A 22,030-nucleotide genomic window follows, 5' to 3' on the forward strand; every position below is an offset into this window, starting at 1 on the left:
TGACAATTGAAACTATTAGTTTATAGTTAATAAAATGTTTAAAAACTGCAGTTAATACATTAATAGACTATATACAAACAGTGTGTTCTTCATTAGTTGTCACTGTGTTAAACAAATTATTATTGCTTAATTAGCTCATTCATAAAGAGTTAGATAATGCTTTGTTAACAGCTTAGTAACTGTAAATAGTTCTCACTTTAGATTAGGTCACGGAATATCAGAAAATATCATTAATTAAGTGTTTTAAACCAACCTTTATTGGACATTAATTACATTAGTATTCAGTTCCTTAAAAATATTTACAAATACAGTAAGCCTATCTAAAGCTAAACAATTAAAAATACATAAGACAACATAATGCTGTCCATATGAAATACATACAAATACTCATTAGGTCACGTTGTTAAAATCAGTTAGGATTAATGGTAGGTTTAGGGAAGAATATACAGTTTGTACAGTATTAAAATCATTATTTCTATGGAAAGTCCCCATAAAACATGGAAACCCAACGTGCGTGTGTGTATGTGTATGTGTATGTGTGTGCGTGTGTTTATGTGTGCGTGCGCTTAATGTATTGTAAACATTTTAAGGAGCTCTTAATACTAATGTAATTTCCAATAAAGGCTGGATTAAAGCACTTAACTGATGACATTATTCCAATTTCCCATGACCTAATCTAAAGTGAGAACTATTTATGGTTAATAAGTTGTTAACAAAGATTTATCGAACTCTTTATTCGAGCTAATTAAACAGTTAATATAATCAATGAAACACTTTTTATGACTTTATAAAGAATCTATATCCAAATAATATTTGTTTATTATTATTTTATTATACAAATCTTACAATTTATTATTGATTCAGTTTATATAGAGGTCTATATTTTGAATTAATATTTTGCCTGCCCATACGAGCACGGCTGATATGGACCGCAAGTGCTGAAAACTTTTAGTTTGTTCACATAGCTTTTTTATTCTTTTGAGAGGTGATCTAAATTTTAGTGGCTTGAAACAAATGGCAAACTGACAGGCATGTGCTGCAGTTTTTATAAATATTTTGCACTCCAGGTCTCCACATCAGTCAATCAGTCAATTGACCAATCATCAATTTTTAATGTGGGATAGTTTTCTGTTCAGTCTGCAACTTGGTCAACTGTGTTTCTTATCCAAAAGATGTTTGTTTGAACATCTGCTACTGGCTCAACCAATAGTGTGTCATTGGAAGTATCTGCTATTCAAACCACTGGCACATGAGGGAAGTGTTTCAAAAACAATATATATATTTTTTTATTTTTTTTGCAATTTCGCTTGGTGACACTAGTGACACAGAAATTACACACTTGGTCTTAAATTATCTTACTGTACCCTCTGAGTGAATTTATAGGGGAGTGATTACTTTAGCAAGGAGCAATGATCCATAACATTAGCACTATCCACAATCCAACATACCGTGACCATGAGAGGGGAAACTTTGATCTCATTTTTCATATTGTGATACTCAGATGTATAATTGTCTCAAATAGCATGTTTCTCTCCAATGTAATTATGTTTTATAGTTGATCAAAGTGAGGCAATGTTAGGAAATATCCCAAACCACAATCCTCCCTTCACTTTTAGCTAACCTCTAATTACACACAAAAAGACGCAACTTGAGAATGGTTTTAGAAATGACAGATCTCTTCAAGTCAAACTTTGCCAGTAGAGGAAATGAGCAATTTCATTAGTCTGCATTTGGTAAAATGGCACAATTATTGAGAAAACTATAGCTTTCATATGGCAATCATTTTATCTGAAGTCAAAAAGTCACTTCAGTATCGGAGGTAGTGAAATAACATTTTAAGATTTGGCATCCATTAGCTTAATAACATCCTTCCCTTTCCAGAATGAGGCCACAGCGACTATTCACACCTCATTTGAATCTTTAATTTAAAAAACAGGCTGTTGAGTGATTACAAATTTGGAAAGATGGTGCAACAACCCCTTGAGATGTATCGCATAAAAGGCGCAGTGCCACCACAACAGAGAATCAAGGGTACGGAAGTCACAATTTATCACTCTATATCGCAACAGACTTCAAAGGAGGTCTGGGTGTGCCAATTACGAGACAGGACAGCAAAGGGTTGAAGAGAAACTCAACTCAGACGGGAACATTTTCTGTGGAAGTGGTCTTCTGCTGAAAGACTCTGAGGGAGGGCTCAGGTTTTGTGTGATCCAGCCTTCAGCTGTTCTGACACATTGCGAAGTGGGCTGAATATGTCATGACAACCTCAAATATCCCACAAGTGTGTGAATAGAGCTGTGTCTTCAAGACAGAAGATATGGATGTAACATGGTTATCAATCTAATGCAATATTGCGATGTACAGTTGCCCATAACTCTTTCCCTGCCAGTGTTTTTTGAAAAAAGTTGCCAGCCAGCACCAGGATTTTTGATCATTTTCACAAAAGTGTCATGGCCCCCAGAATATTTTGTTGTATGAATATCTGAACATGCAATATATATTGCATGTATATTGTATATTGCATATATATATAAACAGACCCTATGCTTTCAAACAACAAAAATCTGTTTAATTCTACAACATTTTGAGCAAAAAAAATCACGTTTTTGTCAGATTACGTCCGGATCGGATTTAGAATAATGATTAAAACATAGATGGAGTAGATTGAGTCTATAAATACCGCCAAAGCTTCACAATCCTATAGCTCGTCCTGGGTCGACATTTCATTCAGTAACATTAGGCAGTTTTAATTTATATGCTGTTTAATGTTGATGATTGTGTTATTTTACATATGCATATGCTTATGCTATCGCTTGTCTCTGCTTCTTCTTCGCGTGTTTTTTGATCAGGAGATTCTGTACTCTATTAGAAGATGAGCAATAGCGCCCCCTACCGTATAACAGTGAAAAAACACGGAAAGTCGGAAAATTCCGGCAATGGCAAGGAAAGAGTTAATAGGGTGTGAAATAGTGCATTAGTCTATAGATCTTAATGGATTCTAAAATGTCATACATTGTTAGAAATACAGATGGAAAAAAGATGCACTGAGTTTGGGGACCAATTCTCCCTATTAACTACTTGCTTATTAGTATGCATATTACTAGCATATTGGCTGTTTATTAGTACTTTTCAATCAGATATTAATGCCTTATTCTGCATGACCATATTCTGAATCCCTTAATCCTACACAATACCTAAAGTATAGGCCTACCTTACTAACTATTAATAAGCAATAAATTAGGATTTTATTGAGTTGTAGTTAATAGTGAATGTGTTCTCCAAACTAAAGTGTGATTTAGCTGATGTGATATTAGCTACATATTTCAGTAAGTTGCACTGTTTTTTTTTTCAACATACCTTCTGATGTTCATTCATGTTTATTTTGTGCCATAAATAATTGTAAAAAGGAAGATATTACACATGAATTGTCTCAGTTTAACATTTTCTAAAACTCTAGTAGTTATAGAAAAAGATCTGAATTAATGTTGAGGATGCAAAAACGTATAAGAAACAAACACTAATGGGAGAAAATTGTAATAAATCACATAGTTACTCAGTTATAATACAGTTATTACTGATTTATTACTGACAATACAATAATACAGAGTAATAATAATACAATAATACTGATCCATAATCTGGATCAGGGGTCTTCAAAGGTGCAAGTCCAACACAATCTCATGGCAATTTGCAACTATTTTATGTTTAGGCAATTTGGTGGTTGATACATATGAATTTGTAAAATGTCATTTGTACATTTTCAAACAACTGTTAAGGCCCCAGTGATGGTTGTGTTTAGGGCTGGGGTTAAGGGTGGACCTTTATGCTTACTTGTTTTGTAAGGATTATACATTTTTGTACAATTCCCATCATACAAATTCATACGCATTCAAAATGGACACCTCGTAAAATAGTTACATTTTCCTGTGAGAACATGTTGTCAGGCATCAGACCTTGGTGAAGAGATATGTAGCAGGGACCTCTTGTTACATAATGTATAAAACTGAATGTTCCAATTCATGTTGTTAGTGTCATAAAAAGTGTTTTAAAGTGTTTAGTGCCATTTTAATGTGTTAGCATATTTTGTTATTGCAAAACCATTAAAATAATCAGTACTGATGTATTGAATTTTATATTCGCACTGGATTGCACTCATTCTGTTTGTGTCTTGTTGTACGCTGCAACACAGGGTAAGTCAATCCCCCAATATTCTGAAACACATCTGCCACACACTCCAAATAAAGATGCCTCTAACCGCCTGAACAGACCACCATCACTATTCCATGCTGGTTCTAGCAAACACTGAGCCATTTTCTTTGCTCAGCATCAAAAGGTAGTTCAGAATGCAGGCCAAAGTTGGTGCGCAAGATCTGCTACAGTTCTTAAAACCGAACAAAAGCTCTTTAAGTGGGCGTCTTGCCCCAGAGAGACTGCATTCAATGCTCAGTGACTAAAGTAGGGCACTGATGAGACATCCAATGTTCTGGAAACACAAAATGTGTTTAACGCAAAGACAGCCAGAGAGAAAGCTTGTCGGTGCCAAAACTTGAGTGTTGAGCGTGAGGCAATTAACAGACCGACCGGAGGAGTCAGAGAGAGAGAGAGAGAGAGAGAGAGAGAGAGAGAGAGAGAGAGAGAGAGAGAGAGAGAGAGAGAGAGAGAGAGAGAGAGAGGACTTCGTTCTGAAACATTGCCCTAGGATGCTGCAGTGCTATAAAACAGACATCCGGATACAAGACTTTCCTCTGTTTTATGGGATGTGTGAATCTTGAAGCAATTAACATACTGTTTAAGTAACTAAGAAAACAGCAGTTTTGATTAATTACATGAACCATGAAGTGATAATACCAAACACTTATTAGGGGTCAATGATGTGTTAATCTCAGCAAACTGGCACAAAAAAAGGCAACCACCCACATTTGATTGCTATACAGTACTGTATATTGGTTTGAACGTCATCCAAGCAAACTCATTTATTATTTGGCATAGATAACGGCTTTTGGATGTATTCTATATTGGTAAAAAATTAACACCCAGTCTATACATACAATCACTTGACTCGTCGTGAGGGTCTTTTGTAATATGTGACTTAAGCTCAGCACCGAGACATATTTATCAGAATTTATAATGTATTACTACTTGTCCTAAGTATTATATAATGTGAATCTATTGTTTTTGCACTGATGTCTGACTGCCTTGCTTCCATCAAGTTCCATAACCTAAAAGAGAAAATAGTCTATTCTTTCATTTGTGAAGTATTTAATTCAAATGAATAGGCCTTACTACATGGTTATGCGATATTTAAAGGTGGGATCAGTAGTTTTTGGAAAACCCCTTTGAAAACTGTGTCGGACCCGAGTACCAAAACACACTTGTAACCAATCAGCAGTAAGGGGCGTGTCTACTAATGATGGGGAGGAGAGAGCGCTCAGTGCACACAGAACAGACATTAGCCGAACGACTACAGAAAGAGATGGCAGATAAAAACAAAAGAACTTAAAATTAAAAAGAAGGCTTACGATATTGTCAATATCCTTTCCTCAAGGAGCGGAAAGGCCTAACATCGGACGCCGAGGTTGCTTTATTACTTCTCGATAGGTGAGTAACATTGTTTAGCTTTGTTTCACAGAACAAATATATGCTGGCTATTGCATGAATATGCTTGTGTGTCATCTTTGCTTGTTTTTTAATTTGCGATCTTATTGTCGTTCACTTCAGCTATGAAAAAGACACATTCATTTCCACACCATATAAGCCTGGAGCGTCTAAACCTCTTCCACTGTCTGTTTCGGCTCCCAAATTGTGTCTGAAAAGTAAGATAAAATACTCCTAATATATGTTTGTTTCCTTTGGTTCCTCATTTAGTGATTTATATAACCCCCAAATCTTGTGTCGTGTTCGTGCTATCGAGTTGATCATGATAACTTTGTTTTTTTTTTGGGATAGGTGTTAAGCGTCGTCATTAAAACACACATACCAAAAAACATTCGACATGGATTACCATAGTAACACATGCTTTCACTTATTAATGACATCATACCCTCTGCCGGCAGATACAGCAGATTCCGCCATTGTCGTTGCCTGGGTTTCAGTCGCGGATGTAAGTGTGGGGTGGAGCTATCAAATTAGGGGCGAGACCATTTTGGGGTAGGGGCGTGTTTGTTTTGGTGATTTCAAATGTCAACATTGGCCAAAAGTGTTTTTCAAAAACTACTATTCCCACCTTTGAATAATAAAACTGCAAACAAAAATAACTATTTAGTGTTAAAAAATTCAAATGAGACCCAAATAATATTATTCAAACTCACTGTATGATGTCCATGACCACATGACCATAACCAATGACTATACATCACAGGTCTTACAAACTATTTAATAGGAAGCATATAACACATACATTATTTAAACAGCAGCCAGGCTGTGTCAGACAAAATGTACAATATATTGGAAATATTTTTAATATTAATGCATGCTCTTTTTTTTTTCTTGAGAGCCCTAGGACTTTCATACTTAAATTAATTTCCTCTACCTTCAACGAACACTGGGAATATACATTATTCCCTATTCATTATTCCATTGTAGCACCTGCACTCATGATAAAGTTGAACAATTGGATGCCATGCTGAAGAGAAAAAAAGAGAGAGATTGTGATATTGTAAGACTCCTGCTGTCACTCAGGGTGTCCATGGCCCCTTACAGAGTCCCTCCTCTGATGCACCTGGTACTGCAGAGACAGCTGACACAAATCACACCAACAGCTGACTGCAACAACCAGACCAGGATTACCAAAGTGGTGCATAAATGAGCTCAAAATTCACACCATCATGGTGAAACGTGCAGTTAGTGAAATGTAGGGTAATCGAGTATTAACGTGATGAATGCAGTGGGCTGGTGACGTATGGCATCATTGAGAAGCATGACATCGCAGCACCGTAACAAATGCATTCAGCCAAGCTTTATGACGTCACCTCACTCTGAACTCAAACATCACGCTTATAAACAGTGACGTATGACAACAGTTTTTAAGAAAAAAACAATAAAAAAAACTGTTAACTGGCTTGTTTTGTGAATAGGCTCTGAAATGTAACGTCATTTCCCAAATAAATGGTAAATAAAAGCACTCATATCTTAACCTGCCAACTCCATCTGGCAATAAAATCACGTCTGCGGATTCACAGTAGGCTAACCATCATCAACAAATGTTCTGATCTGTGGTACGATCTGTTCGGTCACGCATCGTTGGCGTGAACCGGGATTTGGATAAGCGGGTCATCATCATCACGAAAACACCGAGGCGCGCGCCCCTCTCTTCTTCACTTACCGGATTTAAAAAACGCCGCTATGTCGGCCGCCTCCTTAGATGTGTCCTCTCCCTCCCCTGAACTCATCCTCGGATCAATGATTCTCCCTCAACAAAACTCCGCAAACAAACGGATCAGAGTCGGGTTTCCAAGTGACTGGTCGGGAATAAATCCTCTTCATTGGAAAGCAAAGAGTGGCGTGCGGGGATTCGTTCCTGTGCTCGCTGAGCACGGACCCTCCATCTTGGCTTTAGCTCGCTGGAGAGGTGTCGGTACCGATCGGCGGCGCTCCTGAGTTTCAGCTGGGAGAGAGGAGGATGAAGGGAGGGAGAGGGGAGGTCTTCTTCAGGAAAGGGGTCTCCTGGAATCCCCTACTTCTCTACACACCCCCCACAGGTCACCCTAGCTATATCACCAGCTGTAGCCGAAATTTACAAAATGCCAAGTCATTTTTGGGATGCTGGTTCTATACATTCCATACAAAAAACTAAAAACTTATACCTCTCTTTATTTAGTACAAAAAGGTTTGATTTAATAAAAAAGACCAACACCACACTGATCAAGTAGCCTATATTAATAAAATGTTACTGATAATGCACACGTACATCACAGAGACATGATGTACATTTTACATCTGGAAGTCGTATTTTTAGTGTTTGCTCATCTGCAATACGTCTATGGGACATTTCCTCTCAGATGTCAAATAGACGTTTCGAAAAATGTCTTGTTTATGATTTGGAATATGTAAAACTGACATCTTAAAGACGTCTTTCAGATGTTAGTAAACAGCAGATGCTTTCCAGATGAAGTTATCTTTAACAGACATCTTGCAGACATACGTGTGCTATCTCACTGCAATTTACTGAATTGCAAGTTTTGAGACAAAGCATACACACAAATTGTGCCTATATATTCTCTGCAGGCTATGTTTTTCTAAACTAAGTTCAATAGTGTCAAAATAATAACAGATTTCAATTTTCTGTAAGCTATGTGCCATTTTTAAGCATTGAATATTAACACCATCTGTTACTGGAACCCACAAGGTGTGTATAATTGATGTGTGATTCACAAGGAATAAAACTAACTTATTAAAAACCTTTATATGTATTCACTTGTGCAACGAAATATTAAACAGCACTGCAACACTGTTTCAGTATTCACCCATCTGTTCACTAATGTAACATGCATGGAAAGGTGTGAGAACTGAAACAATTGCGCCCTCTAGTGAAACAGTTGAGGAATTGCATTGGTACAATAGCGCCCTCTTGTGTTATGAAAAACTGCAGAATTACACGAACTCGGGACAGACGCTTCACAACAGCGACCGCACAACTTTCAGATGGATGGCACCGGATTTTTTTAAATTATTATTTTTTACTCAAAATCTGATGATGAAAATATCTCTAGAAATGTGCTGCATTTAGATAACCTGTGCCCCACATTCCTGTAGGCAGTTGCACAAACTGCGTCTTACAGTCATATTTTTCTTCAAGACTGGTCTAGTCAGTTACATAAAAGGGACTGGTACCTTTTATGACAAACACTGGTAGACTGATTAGCCCTAACTAATTGCTAGATTGCTCAGACAAGTTTTAAGACGCAGTCTTAACTGTGGCTATTTATGCAACTGGCCCCTGAGCATAACATTGCGAACATATATCGTGGGCTTTAAACATTAAACAGAACAAAGTTTAAAGCCGCATACGAAAAAGTGATTTGCGAAATCAATGTAAGTGAAGTAGCCTAAGACCTTTGTTCTCTGGACTCACTGGGCCCGGGGCACTTTTATTTTACCCCTAAAAATGTTACCCCTGACGTCGGCATCTCTATGGCAACTGCCAACAACAATTTATAGTGGAGATTGGAGAAAGTAAAGTGCTTTCTGGGCGGCTCGTTCACAGCATGGTCAACACTAAAATCCTTCTGGACGCCGAGAAGACAGCGTGGAAAAACATAGTTCAGCTTTAGGATGAGATTTACAAACCTATAAAACCCTTGAAAGGTCAGTAGATCATGGCTTTGAGTTACCGGACAGTGAAGTCAAACATCAGATCCAGAGGAACTCATCAGCCCTCTGCTCCAGTGGACAACATGAAGGAGATGCAGGTCTGCTTGATTTCAGTTAACATCTTTGCCACTTTCCGCAGAACACTACACAAAGGTTATTAGGCTATTTTATGTGTGTGCAGGCTACTATGTGTGTGTGTGTTTGTATTTAATCTCAATAATAAAACATTAAAACAATAAAACTCAGAAAGAATTAGCGTATGGGTTATTTCTTGTCTTTAATCATGCCAGAATATCTTTTTATTTTATTTATTTTTATTTTTTAAAGGCTAATTTAAACTATATGCACACTTATGGCTCTCTTAAATTTAGCCTATATGGCTTAAGTCTGGATTTAACCTATACTTGTGTGTTAAAAATGCTGATTAATAAAGTTTTAATGAGAAAGGGGCAAATACAAACAAAAAACGGCGCATTTTGATCTGAACCTTTCAGATTCCAAAATACATTTTTTTTATTGCAAATGTTTTACAAATCACTAGATGGCAGCAAAACTCCGCAGCAACATTTAGAATTGAATAGGCTCTTTATTGCAATTTTTGGTCTGGTGGAAAATATAGGAAAAGCTTCAGACAGTAAAACACAATTATGTGCAAACGTGCAAGTACTTTGTGTAATGTAGGCCTACATGCAATATAATGTTCGCTCAGTAGGCTATATTGAGCAATAATCAATACATTACAATTTAAGATGTATACACCATTTCTTGGTGTGGAAAAAAAGGCCAGTTCATATATTTGTGTTCTCATTTATGTCAAATCAATTACACTTTATTTCTCAGACGTGTCAACTGAAATTGCTGGAGGGGGGAGGGGGGCATTACAGAGCTGCTAAATCAATGTGGACAGCATAAGATAATCTGGTTTTGGAAGAATTCATATCCATACACTAGTATATTGCCAAAATGTATGTGGATACACATGGTGCGTTCAAGTCCTCATGGGAAGTTCGTACGTACGAGGTGGGAAGTCGTGCTTATAACGGCGTTCAAGTCACTTTCGTCGGAGCAAAATGGCGGAGTACTTTCTCTTAATTAATTACACAAATATACAGTAAGGTTCTTAAACTCTTGTTCTAGAAAATGAAGAACAAAGAAGTGCATCAGGTTTACTTTGTATTTTTATGTTTTTAATTAATTTATGAAGCCACTGCCAACACATTAATGTTACATGTTGCATTGTTATATTATAATACTATCATATTCTGTGTTGGCGATTAGCTAACTGAGCTGTTAATAGAAAAGCCTGACAATATCACAGCTAAATACCTTTACGTATTGTGTATTCCGCCATGTTAATCACTGACACGCCCCCAACTCGTAAAGATCGGAGCTTAGAGAAAATAGCTCCCCACTGGTATTTATGACATTGTGGTGGCGTTCAAGTCTATGGTTCAAGTGCGTTCAACTCGTAAATACGATCTATACGAGATGACTTGAACGCCACCAACACTACTGCAGCAAAGCTGGAAGCCTGGAATTATCTGGAATGTTGTATGATGTAACATGATATGTTTTCACTGGAATTAGGCAAGAGCCTAAGATAAGACAAGATACCGGAAGAGCCAACACACTCTTTGTGCCATTGGGTTATCATTTAAAATATAAATGAATATATATGTTAATGAAGACCTAACTCCTCCTTCATGAAACTAGAGTGGAGTGAACATGTTTACTGTAGCCTGAGTGACAGAAATAATGAGAAGCAGACAGTTAGTGATCAAAATGACATAGCAAGCTCACTCAATCATCTTTGATCTTTTCTAATGTGATTAGGAACACCAATAGAACATTCCATGGTGGCCTGAAAGAACAGCTCAGTCAGCAATTTGTATTTAAGATCCCAAAAATGAATGCCCAAGCATCAGCCCAAATGCATAATGGGATTGCTGGTATACAGGCTTTGGATTTAGAGAGCCAGTTCTCCTCAATGACAAATCACCTTTGATTTCTTACAGTTGTGCAGTTAGAGGTACCTTAGAAAGATCAATATTGATGTAAATGTTCTGCACCTCTGCTCTTGTTTGTGCTTATGGGAAGCATTGTTGGGTTTTGCACTTGTTTCTAATGCCGTTAATGAGACCTAGAGCCTGGCTCAGTACTTATGCATAATAAGTGGACTGAACTTGTGTGGGAGTGAAAGTGTGTGTATGGGTTCATATGTATGTTCTCCACTTGGAGAGCCAGTTTGCAGATCCTCTGCATAATTCAGCAGGAGGCTCTTCTTACACAAGCCCCTAGTAATAGGAAGATCCTGTTAAAAAAATCAGTCATAGCCACTGTGAAATATTGATGACCTAACTGCTTTTAAATGCAAACCTTCGCAACCATTTTCGGGGTATCAAATGTTCAGGCTCCCCATGTGGGCACACAGTCTTCTGTGATCATGAATGAATGAGTTGGTCGTTGTATGTGGAATGGCAGGGACTGGGTTCAGAAAGCAAAATCTTTTGAACCCTTGCTGAGAAAGCATTTTTAACTGTCTCCTAATTAATGTCTTGGCCCACTGCACATGCAACATAATCAACATGTGATGATTGTGAAGAAGAACATAGATCTGAAACTTGTTACTGTAGTTTTATACAGTCTATGGGTGTAGACGGTGTTAACAAACAATTTCATATAAGTTAACTGTCCTTTAAGAGTCTTTGTTAAAAGTCTAGGATGACAGTACCTGAAGTGTCAGCATTAAGCCAAAATATTTCATTAACAAACGTCTCAGCTACTGTTGTAACCTCCGTGTTGTAACTTTCTTATGTCTTTTTCTGTCTGTATCATCTCAGTGAGTTTTCCGACGTTTCAGTGTGGACGAGAAACTTTTGGAAAACACTATTGTGGACGGAGAGCGTTTTGAAATGAAAACGCCGTTTTCAAATGTATCCGGATTAATGTAGACGTAGCAGTGGTGTCGACTGACTGACACGTTTTTGGGTCTTCCAAGTGCGACTCCCAGTGTCAGTCAATCGCCACCATGTCGAAGTGACTGAAAGATATGGAAAGGAAATTCTGGTCTCTAGATATGGCTTGGGTCTTTCCGTCAGAGTAGGCTACATGCTTTGCCCTTAAGTCTGATCACACCAAAAAGTAATGGAACACATCTCCTCAACAAGCCGCATGATCTGAAGCATCATTCATATTCATTACACAAATAGGGCAACTTATTTGCCTTATTTGCCATTTAAACGGATGAGTAATAGAAAAATCAACCCCCCCTCACAGTTGTCATGAAGTGCAAAATTAGCTATAGACCAAAACCACTTTTTGTATGCTGTAAAGTTGGCCATTTTAACATGGGGGGGTATATGGGATTATATGGGGCATATCACTTTTGGAGCCTGTCTCTAGCGGCCAGTCGATGAATTGCAGTTCAAGTCACATACGTGTTGGATTCAAGAGAGAAACCGGAAGGTTGTTACTTTACTAACCCATGAGGCCACGGGAGAGAATTTATGAATGGAAGTGAATCGACGCAACTGATGCTGATAGGACACGTGACAGTCACAGCATGACTGATGTAGTATTACTGCGTTTGTGCCATGTTGTAATTACCATAAATAAATCTCCGGATGCTTTTGAATCTCTCGCGGTACTTTGATGTCATACACTGATCTGCACAGCGCCACTTCAAGTCGAACACACCTTGGTACAAATGGTACAGCGTAGTACCAGTCTTGTAGTACAAGTCGTAGCTCTCAGAAGTTGTAATTACAAGTTCTACAAACATGTGCATGAACGCACCTTATGTCCGAACTTCATTCATATTATATTAAACAGGTTTTTTAGCGGTTGCAAAGTAAATTCTAATTCAAATGTAGTACCTGCGCAGACAGTACGCAATTTCGGAACGCAGCATATTTGTTTTTCGTGTCAGAAGTAGCACGAGTGCTTGAAGTAGGCTAGGCCTACGTCAGAAATATAACGGACATCAGTTTGTCTGGATGTTGTTGCGTTGCATCATTGGCGTTAACACGGTGTAAGAAAAACATTTGACATGCTCTGTTGTTCTTTTTGCCACAACACGACGTAACTCGCCACATGACGAACGATGAAAAAACACATAAAATCCGATGTAAACTGATCCAAAAAGAATAATAATTGAACATCAACTTCAGTTGAATATAGCAAAAAAAAAAAAAAATCTGCCTGTGAAACATTTGTTTCACATTTTCACATTTATTTATATATGCCTACAGATTTTTATCAGCAGATTCACTATAATAAACAATAAAATAAGTTAAAAATTCACACATTATTGATGTTTTTCTATAGAAAATGTAAGATTTTTTTTTTTTTTTTCATTTATATGAAGCTATGCTTGGGATAGTAACCTCAAGTTAATGTTTTTAAAATGGTCAATTAAATATAAATCTTACTTATTTCCTGTAGCTTTTACATAATAAAGTCCTAACCTAGTTTCTATCTGATTATAATACAGTGTATTCCCATTCATGAGCCTGTGGGTCAGTTCAACAAGATGTGAATGGTCATGTGTTACTGGGGCATTCCCTTATGCAGATGCCCCTTCACAATACAAATGAATAGCTTGTATTGTCATTGTCTCACTGATAAATAAAGTGTTGTATTGTGTGGAGGTGTAAATATTGCCTCTCATCCTTCCGAGGGCTGAAGTTCTGTCTGTAACTGTAGACTTAACAACAATGGTCTATTTAGCCTCATAGTTGACATCTGAGAAGGTCCAAGACCTCCATTGTTAAACAAACAGAGGACGGGTGATCACCCAATACCAAAGGACTGGATAAAGAGCAAATGAAGGGTAAAACAATATTTTAGTCCTTTAACATACCACACAGCTCTCATGCAGTGTTAAACTGGAAATTATTTCAGCACTTGGCTGCAGTCAGAGTAACAATGCTGCCTCATACACCCGACTTGCAAAACAAGGTAAGATGAACCTTTGCTTCTCAGGTTTGCAGTGACTTTCAAATATCACAACAGAACAGCATCTATAGTTAAAAGAAATGTGACTTTTAACAATCTTCTCTTTCCGGTTTATGCAATTTTTAAATCGATGATAACAAACCAAGTAGAAACAAATTACACGAAGCATTAACCTTCTGAAAAGAGCTGAGAATTCCTTATTTTGAAAGGTCGTCATGGTTTTCTTGTCTTTCATAATGGGAAATTTATCTTTATTTATCTGACAGGTTTTAGTTCAATTCTGTGCCAAATTTGAAATGAGTTTATTCATTCATTTGTTTATTTTTTATAATTAGTTTATTTATTTATTTTTAAGTATTGAATGAAAAAGTTAATTTCATATTTAGTCAGTATAGAGGATACTCTAGTTGCGATAGGGTTTTTAGGTATAGTTTGAATAATTGTTTTAACTTTTCTTCCATTGTGGCACTTCATGATCCCAAAATTTAACTTTACATTCAAAATTCATAAGATCTCAGAACATGAGTAGCATGTTTTGGCATGAACTATCACACTCGTTTGCAGATTGATGCTCTTTGCTCATCTGGAAAATCTTCCTCTGCTAAGGTGATCTTTTTATTTGTCTTGTGTGTTGCGTTGCTAGGTGACGGCTGGCGTTCAGGCCTTATCATTTATTTACAGTTGTTTTGGCAGTCATGGTTGAGGAAGCACTGGTCAGTCATTCCCACGCTAGCTGACCGTTCACATTTGCGGTCAAGTGCTATGTATGCATCTTCTTGCCCAGGCTTGTTGGTCTCTGTTTGCTGGACTATAAATCTTCATCCTTTTCATCTACTGTCATCCAGATGGCTTCACTGGACTTCAGAGTCTGTTACCTGTGTCAGACATTTAAGACTTAGTTAAATATGTTTGTTTTTTTGTTTTTTTGGCAGTGGTAAGTCAAAGGTGATTGGTTAAGTATGAAAGAAGTCATTTATCTCACAGTTTTGTCCAAAGCAACAGCACACTTTAGAGAAATAGATCTCTTGTAGCAACAAGAGGTTAAAGGAGCTACATGTAAGAAATATCTTGTATTGATCACTTTTTGTTGCTAATGTGTGAATATCTTGTAACAAAACGTAAAAAACTAGACCTTCCCCTAGACCTTGCCTATAAAAGCCTGTAAACTGACTTTTTTTGTCTATAGGATTCAAGAGTCAGGAAGTTTTTGCCAGGAAAATCAAAAGCATGTGACATTATACGTATGCTCCCGAGAGCCTCTCTTCCGTTCAACGACACATGAAATGAATGCTTATAATAATAATTTGTTACAATTATATAGCGCTTTTCTCAGCACTCAAAGCGCTCAAAGCATTTTTGTTGTGTGTATATTTTTTTATACGTTCAGGATAATGCCGAAAGAGCAGTTCTGTACTGTTATCTTAATGTGTCATGCAAAGAAAGGGGAATAATTCAAACTATAGTCTCACATGGCCAGATCTACATCATCTGTAGTCTCAAATATACTTGATAATCAAACATTACATTGTAATTTTTATTACCTCATCTGTTGACATGATGCCAGAGAATTGCAGAGCTGGTGCAAACATATCCACATTGCTAAGATCAGATGCTTTCTTAAAGGGTTAGTTCACCCAAAACTGAAAATTCTGTCAGTAATTGCTCACCCTCATGTTGTTTCAGCCCCGTAAGACTTTCGTTCATCTTCAGAACACAACTTAAAATATTTTTGGATTAAATCTGAGAGCTGTCTCACTCCTTCAGGCTGCTAGGTAATTGCATTGTAATTGCAAGTTAGTAAAGACCAAATACTACAAATTGCAGACTTTGTCTTCAATAACAAATGTACATTATTAGACAAATAAAACTTTAAAACACTATTGTATACTATAATGTATTTTGAAAGTATACTTTCAATGCATTTGTTACAATGATCATTTCCAGCACACAGTTAAAATATACCTAAAATATATTTTTAATAAAGTGCAAATAAATACACTTTTAAAAAATAAAATGGATTTTCAAAAATATATTTTTAGAAAGTATACTAAAGTACAATTATTTTAAATCTTTCACGCATAGTGGTCACTACAGTGGACAGCTATTAAAAAAGCATTTTCTTGAATTTGCACGGGTTTTTATGGCAAAGTTGCACATCAGCCTCTTCATTGGACCCTGGTGCATATAAATTGCAACCAAGTGGCAAGCCTTTGTGTTTCGATTTTTTCCCCTCCAAACCAAGATGGCCAAGGGTCAGTCAGACATGCCAAGTTGCTCCAGAATATCCACCCATTCCTTCTATCCTAGGAGACTCTTGTAGGTAAAAAAAATATTGCAGCATCAAGCAATGAGTCATATCACAGTAAAATTTTCCAAGTTTTGATTTTAGATTGAGAGAAAACTCTGATTAATCACATGTCCACTGTAGTGGACGTCATGCATGCAATGGCTATATTTCAGCTACAATTCATAATTATAATGTGAATATTGTTTTTGAAATTTAAAACTTAAAAACTTAATCTGCATTGACTTTTTCTACTGTAAATAAATGTATTTGTATTATTAGAATGTAATTTTCATTGACATCGAAAAAAGTCATGTGATTACATAATGTATGACACTTGTAATGCATTACTTTACTTGTTAGATCAAAAAGTAATCTGATTTTATAATGCACGTTATTGTAATGCGTTTTTTTACTCATAACATCAAAAAGTAATCTGATTACGTAATGCATGTTACTTATAATGCGTTTCCTTACTCATAACATCATAAAGTAATCTGATTACATAATGCATGTTACTTGTAATGCGTTTCCTTCCTCATAACATCAAAAAGTAATCTGATTATGTAATGTGCGTTATTGTAATGCGTTTTTTTACTCATAACATCAAAAAGTAATCTGATTACGTAATGCATGTTACTTGTAATGTGTTTCTTTACTCGTTATATCAAAAAGTAATCTGAATAGGTAATGCACATTATTTGTAGTTAATTATTTGTTAGATCAAAAAGTAATCTGATTAGGTAATGCATGTTACTTGTAACACATTATTTTACTTGTAACATCAAAAAAGTAATCTAAATGGGTTATGCATGTTACTTGTAATCCGTTACCCCCAACACTGATCATTTCAGATGAGATTGAAAAAACGTATCGCTAGGTTTTCTCAGAGGAGGGCTATGATAGAAATGTGCATGTCCATCTTGAACATAATCAGAATTATCAGCTAATAAGGGTAAATCTCCATACACTGGTGCACTGGAGGGAGCAGTTCTGAGTGGTTTCCACAGTTGTACCTTGACAGGCTGTAGAAAATTCAGATGGAATCACGTCCTCATGTTCTGATATCAAAGATACGCGAAGTGCAACTTGTATGAAGCCTTTGCAATATTTTGCATTTATATTTTTTTGTATATTTTATAGTTTTCACATGATTTGATATAATTGCATTGATTAGTTTGTTAAATTCACATACTTTATCTGTTTGATTATTGTCTTATATTTAATACAGTATATCTTCAGTTTAAACCATAACCGCATGCTGTCCACTCAAGTGGACATCTGAAGATCTCTTTGAAAAATTTGTAAAAAAAATAAAATAAAAATCAATTCTTGTTTTTCATGCCCTAAGAGCAATAAAAACACATAGGAAAAAAATCCTGACTGAGGTTATCATAATTCATGCATGAAAGGGTTAAAGTTGTATTGTGAAAATAGGTAAAAGCATGATGCTAATATACTTTTAATATATTTAAAGATAGTACAATTTTTGTTAGTATATTTGCAATTTACTATTGAAAAGGAGTTGAAACTATTGAAAAGGAATATATTTCAAATACAATAAAGTATACTTTTTTTCACTAGGGTCATTTTTGTTGTGTGTATATTTTGTTATTGGGAGGAAAGCACACAGCACAGTTTCTGCTCTCAGCAGCGTGGATGCTGTCTGAATGTTCGTGAACAGTTTATAGCTGCAAAGGTATTTCCAGCAGGACAAAAAATAACTTTGCCGTGAGTATATTTGAGCACTGAATCATGTTCAGTCTGTTGTACGTTACGTATGCGACCACAAGCAAAAGTTGCTGGCTGCAGTTTACCTAATGGCTAGGTGTAATGACAAGGGTATCTGAATTCTACATATAGTCCCTTTAAGGGGTTAACTGTTTTGATCAGGGCACATTAGTGATTTCATGGTTCACCTCATTCAGGGTTCAATATACGTCTTTTTGGTAACCAGTCAGATGACCAGTCAGTCATAATCACTCTCAAGCTATTCCTAATGTCCCTTACAACGGATGGTATTCAAAAGTGAATAGTACAAATATAATAGTGTTTCGAAGACGGACAATCACAGAATTTGTTGGGTTTGGAATTACATTATCGTTTGTGTATGCCAAATAAAACAATTACATTATAGCTTTGACGTCATTGTCGTCTCTTAATCTTCAGCAGAAGAGAGAAATGAATCTCGCTGATTCTTGCGAGAAGTGAATCACAATTCCTATGTTCACTGTTTCAAGGCATGTGATTGGTTGTTCGCTACTGATGTCACACTTTCATGTGCACATGCTCCATGAAGGCAGGATTAAAGACTGAGTTGAGAGAGAAAGTTGATGATCAATGTCATATGGCACCAACAAAGCCTGATTTGGTTGGTTTGGTTTTGTCAACTTGAAGCTAATCCTGGTAGTTTGTTCAGCTATTATAAGGAAAATATTTAGTTTCCATTGACACAAAAGTGAGCGGTAAAACGGCTGTCAATAGAATAAATTAATTGTGATTAATCTTATGATTTCTGACCAGTCTTTAAAAAGTAGAAAGAAAGTTAAATTCTATAAATTTTAACTTTTACTATTTATTTTATTTATTATTTTTTACACATTCTTTCACTAAATGTATATGGGCCCCCATCACCATCGTACTGTCATTATACCAACGCAAATGCCGTAACACTGCAAGATCTCCAGTGACATGAAATGCAAAGACTGCAAAAACTGATACGACAAAAAGTGATGTGTTTTCACTTATGAGAATGCTGATGAAGGCATGCTGCTTGTTGCAGGTTTCTCTGTCAATTAATTTGCATGTGATTGCATGTGATCATGGTCATATCACATTGACATATCTCATAATAAGCAACAGTTTCCAATGCTTAATTTATGCATTTATCTATTGTTCCTAGATCTGAAATGCTGATTGTGTCCATGTCCAATAAGTGAAACATCTAAAAGGTGTAGTGTTTTGGGCTTGTTCAAAGCAAGCTCACCACCAGGATAAAATGCATGAAAAATGCAGTGCTATAAGCTAAGCTCATACCAGTCACCCCTACAGCAGAAGAGTTGTGGTAGATGAGAAAAGCATGTGGACAGTACGATGTCATGGAGATTAAATGGGCTGAATGCTGGTATCTGTCTTCCAGATTGTTATTTATCTGTCTCCCAGGCACCTATCTCACCTGCAGTCTCTTATGTTGTAAAAGGAACAACTTTGTGACACCAATAGAAAACCTAAGATGATCAAGGGCTGAAAAGAAAATATTGATATGTTTTCCCAATAATTAGGTTGAACATATATATATATATATATATATATGAAAGAAATTAGACATTTGACATTTACATTATATCAGAACAGTAAATGATTATTTAAGAAAATGGTCTTTCAAATCCTTAGAAAGACCAAAATACAAACATGTTTCTTGAGCATTTGTATCCGGCCCACAAAATGTTGTTTAGTTTATTGGCTCATTTTAGTTTTTTACAGTGTTACCTAGCACCCCAGCCAAGAGACTTTTACTGTCTCTCACAGCTTCGACGAGGGGCCCAGTCTGCTCTGCACATTTAAGGCTTTGTTCAGTTGTCTTTCTTTTATTCTGTACAAAAGACCCTAAACATTTCAGCTTTTACTGTCATGAGAAAAGTGGGGACTATACTGTGAAGGTCACTTAAACAGATGATTAAGGCAGTCCAGTCTGGATGACGATTTTCTTACTTGGAGACTTGCCTATCAAAATTTCTACACTTGGATATACACATGTAACGATATCCATTGGGTTTGGACTGATTGTCTGCTTGGATGGTGATAAAGCTACATGATAGTCTGACAATCTTTACATGTAAAATCTCATGGATAACAAACATGAACAGAAGTCTGGAAGATGTAAACCAGAGGTGCTGTCGTCGATAATCTCAAACAGCCAGATCACTGCTTTTAAAGTATGTATCCAGACTCCAATGTTCTGATGCTTCATTTGCTTACTTTTCCTGAGGTTGTATTTATTTATTTATATAAATAATTTATTGGTATTTTCTTCTGTTTCTTCAATAATGCACCAAACTGGATATCAAAAGTATATCACTGTACAGTATGTAAATGTATATCATGTTACAGTTTGTAACATTTGTTTGTGCTCAGATTTAAAACAATGTTGAGAGAGACATAACTTCAATGAGACAAGAACTCAGTTAGTCTCCTAAGCAGTCAAAGTGTCAAGAAACTGCGTTGATATTAGTGGTGGGCATAGATTAATTTGTTTTAATCTAGATTAATCTCACTGTAATCTTGGAATTAATCTAGATTAATCTAGATTAAAATGGCTCATTTGAATTCTGCCAAAGGCATTCAGAATATGTGTGCTACCCAAATAATGACTAAAGGGCACGTGTTTCTTAAATACAAAGTGACATTTAAAAGAACTTGTGAAGAAATGCCAGAGATATTTTTTTTATTTTTTTTTATTAAAACTAACATAATAAAGTATGATTTTTTTAATTTATTTTTTTACTTTGAGCAATGATGGAGCTATAATAGACTCTTCTTATGAGCATATAAAACAAAACAGCTCCTTGGAAAAAATAAAATGCAGCCTAATATTGTAGTAGTTATAAACAAAGGTCTATAAATTCAGATTAACATTTGAGGGCAGCAATTTTATTCATAATGTCAAAATAAAACCAACGTAATGTTACTTGAAAGCATTATAGCCTACTATTCCTGCCAAACTTCCATGGTTGCAGTTAGTGTTACTACAGTAAATCCATGGTAAATGTTGCAGATCTGTGGGCACCGGATAGTTCATTCATGGCACTATGTTTCTTCATGGCTTCCACGCACTGTTCGATCCGTTAATAACGGAGAAATGTGAGTATTTCTCACTAGATCTCGCAGCGATGTTATTGCTTTCTTTACTGGATCTCTTAGCGCTGTGTAGTAACAGTGTGGCATGATCACGATCGGCTCGCGCTGCACTGGTCCAAACTGATAAACAACGGTCCGTCAACCACACAATAACGAGTAGGCCTAGCTCAGTTATGTTCCGCTTACATTACGTTTGCCATTTGATGTCGGACAATGTTGTGGTCGTGCCACCGTCTCTTACATTATGAGTAAATAACGTAATAAATACGGAATAAATATTTGAAATAACGAAATTTTGGTCGGCAGGAAAAATGGTCCAAGGAAACGTTCGGTTTGAAAATGACACCGAACACCGAACCGAACACCGAACCGAATTCGGCTAGGTATACATCAGCGCTAAAATATCAAGGTGAAAGCTTACAGTCTATGGGTGAAAGTCATCATAGCTTGCGTAGTATAGACCCAGCTCCCAACCCAACTTTGAGAATAGATTAACGGCGATATTTTTTTTATCGCCCGATAACGCAGCACGTTAACGCCGATAACGGCCCACCACGAGTTGATATATTTAAAAATGGTTCAGCACACTCAACATCTTTTGACTTTAGTACATATTTTTTCTGT

At 36.4% G+C, this 22,030-nt stretch overlaps 2 protein-coding genes across 8 annotated transcripts in view; one reads left to right on the forward strand and one right to left on the reverse strand.

Annotated features, from left to right (window-relative positions):
• The window catches only part of triob (trio Rho guanine nucleotide exchange factor b), a 147,573-nt gene extending 140,004 nt beyond the window's left edge, over window positions 1-7,569 (reverse strand). For all 6 annotated transcript variants that reach the window (XR_013823808.1, XR_013823809.1, XM_079895938.1 and 3 more), the window contains exon 1: window positions 7,322-7,569. Coding sequence is in view for 4 of the 6 variants with exons in the window: in XM_079895938.1 (XP_079752064.1) it covers window positions 7,322-7,388 (67 nt within the window). In the remaining 2 variants the exon portion in view is untranslated. The remainder of the gene's footprint in view (window positions 1-7,321) is intronic.
• A 1,711-nt stretch (window positions 7,570-9,280) lies between these two features.
• Window positions 9,281-22,030, forward strand: part of dnah5 (dynein, axonemal, heavy chain 5) — a 167,262-nt gene continuing 154,512 nt past the window's right edge. For both annotated transcript variants that reach the window (XM_079895299.1, XM_079895300.1), the window contains exon 1: window positions 9,281-9,407. In XM_079895299.1, the coding sequence (XP_079751425.1) occupies window positions 9,315-9,407 (93 nt within the window). In that variant the 5' untranslated portion in view covers window positions 9,281-9,314. The remainder of the gene's footprint in view (window positions 9,408-22,030) is intronic.

The sequence above is a fragment of the Squalius cephalus genome (genome assembly GCF_949319135.1).
Source record: "Squalius cephalus genome assembly, chromosome: 15".
Lineage (NCBI taxonomy): Eukaryota > Metazoa > Chordata > Actinopteri > Cypriniformes > Leuciscidae > Squalius > Squalius cephalus.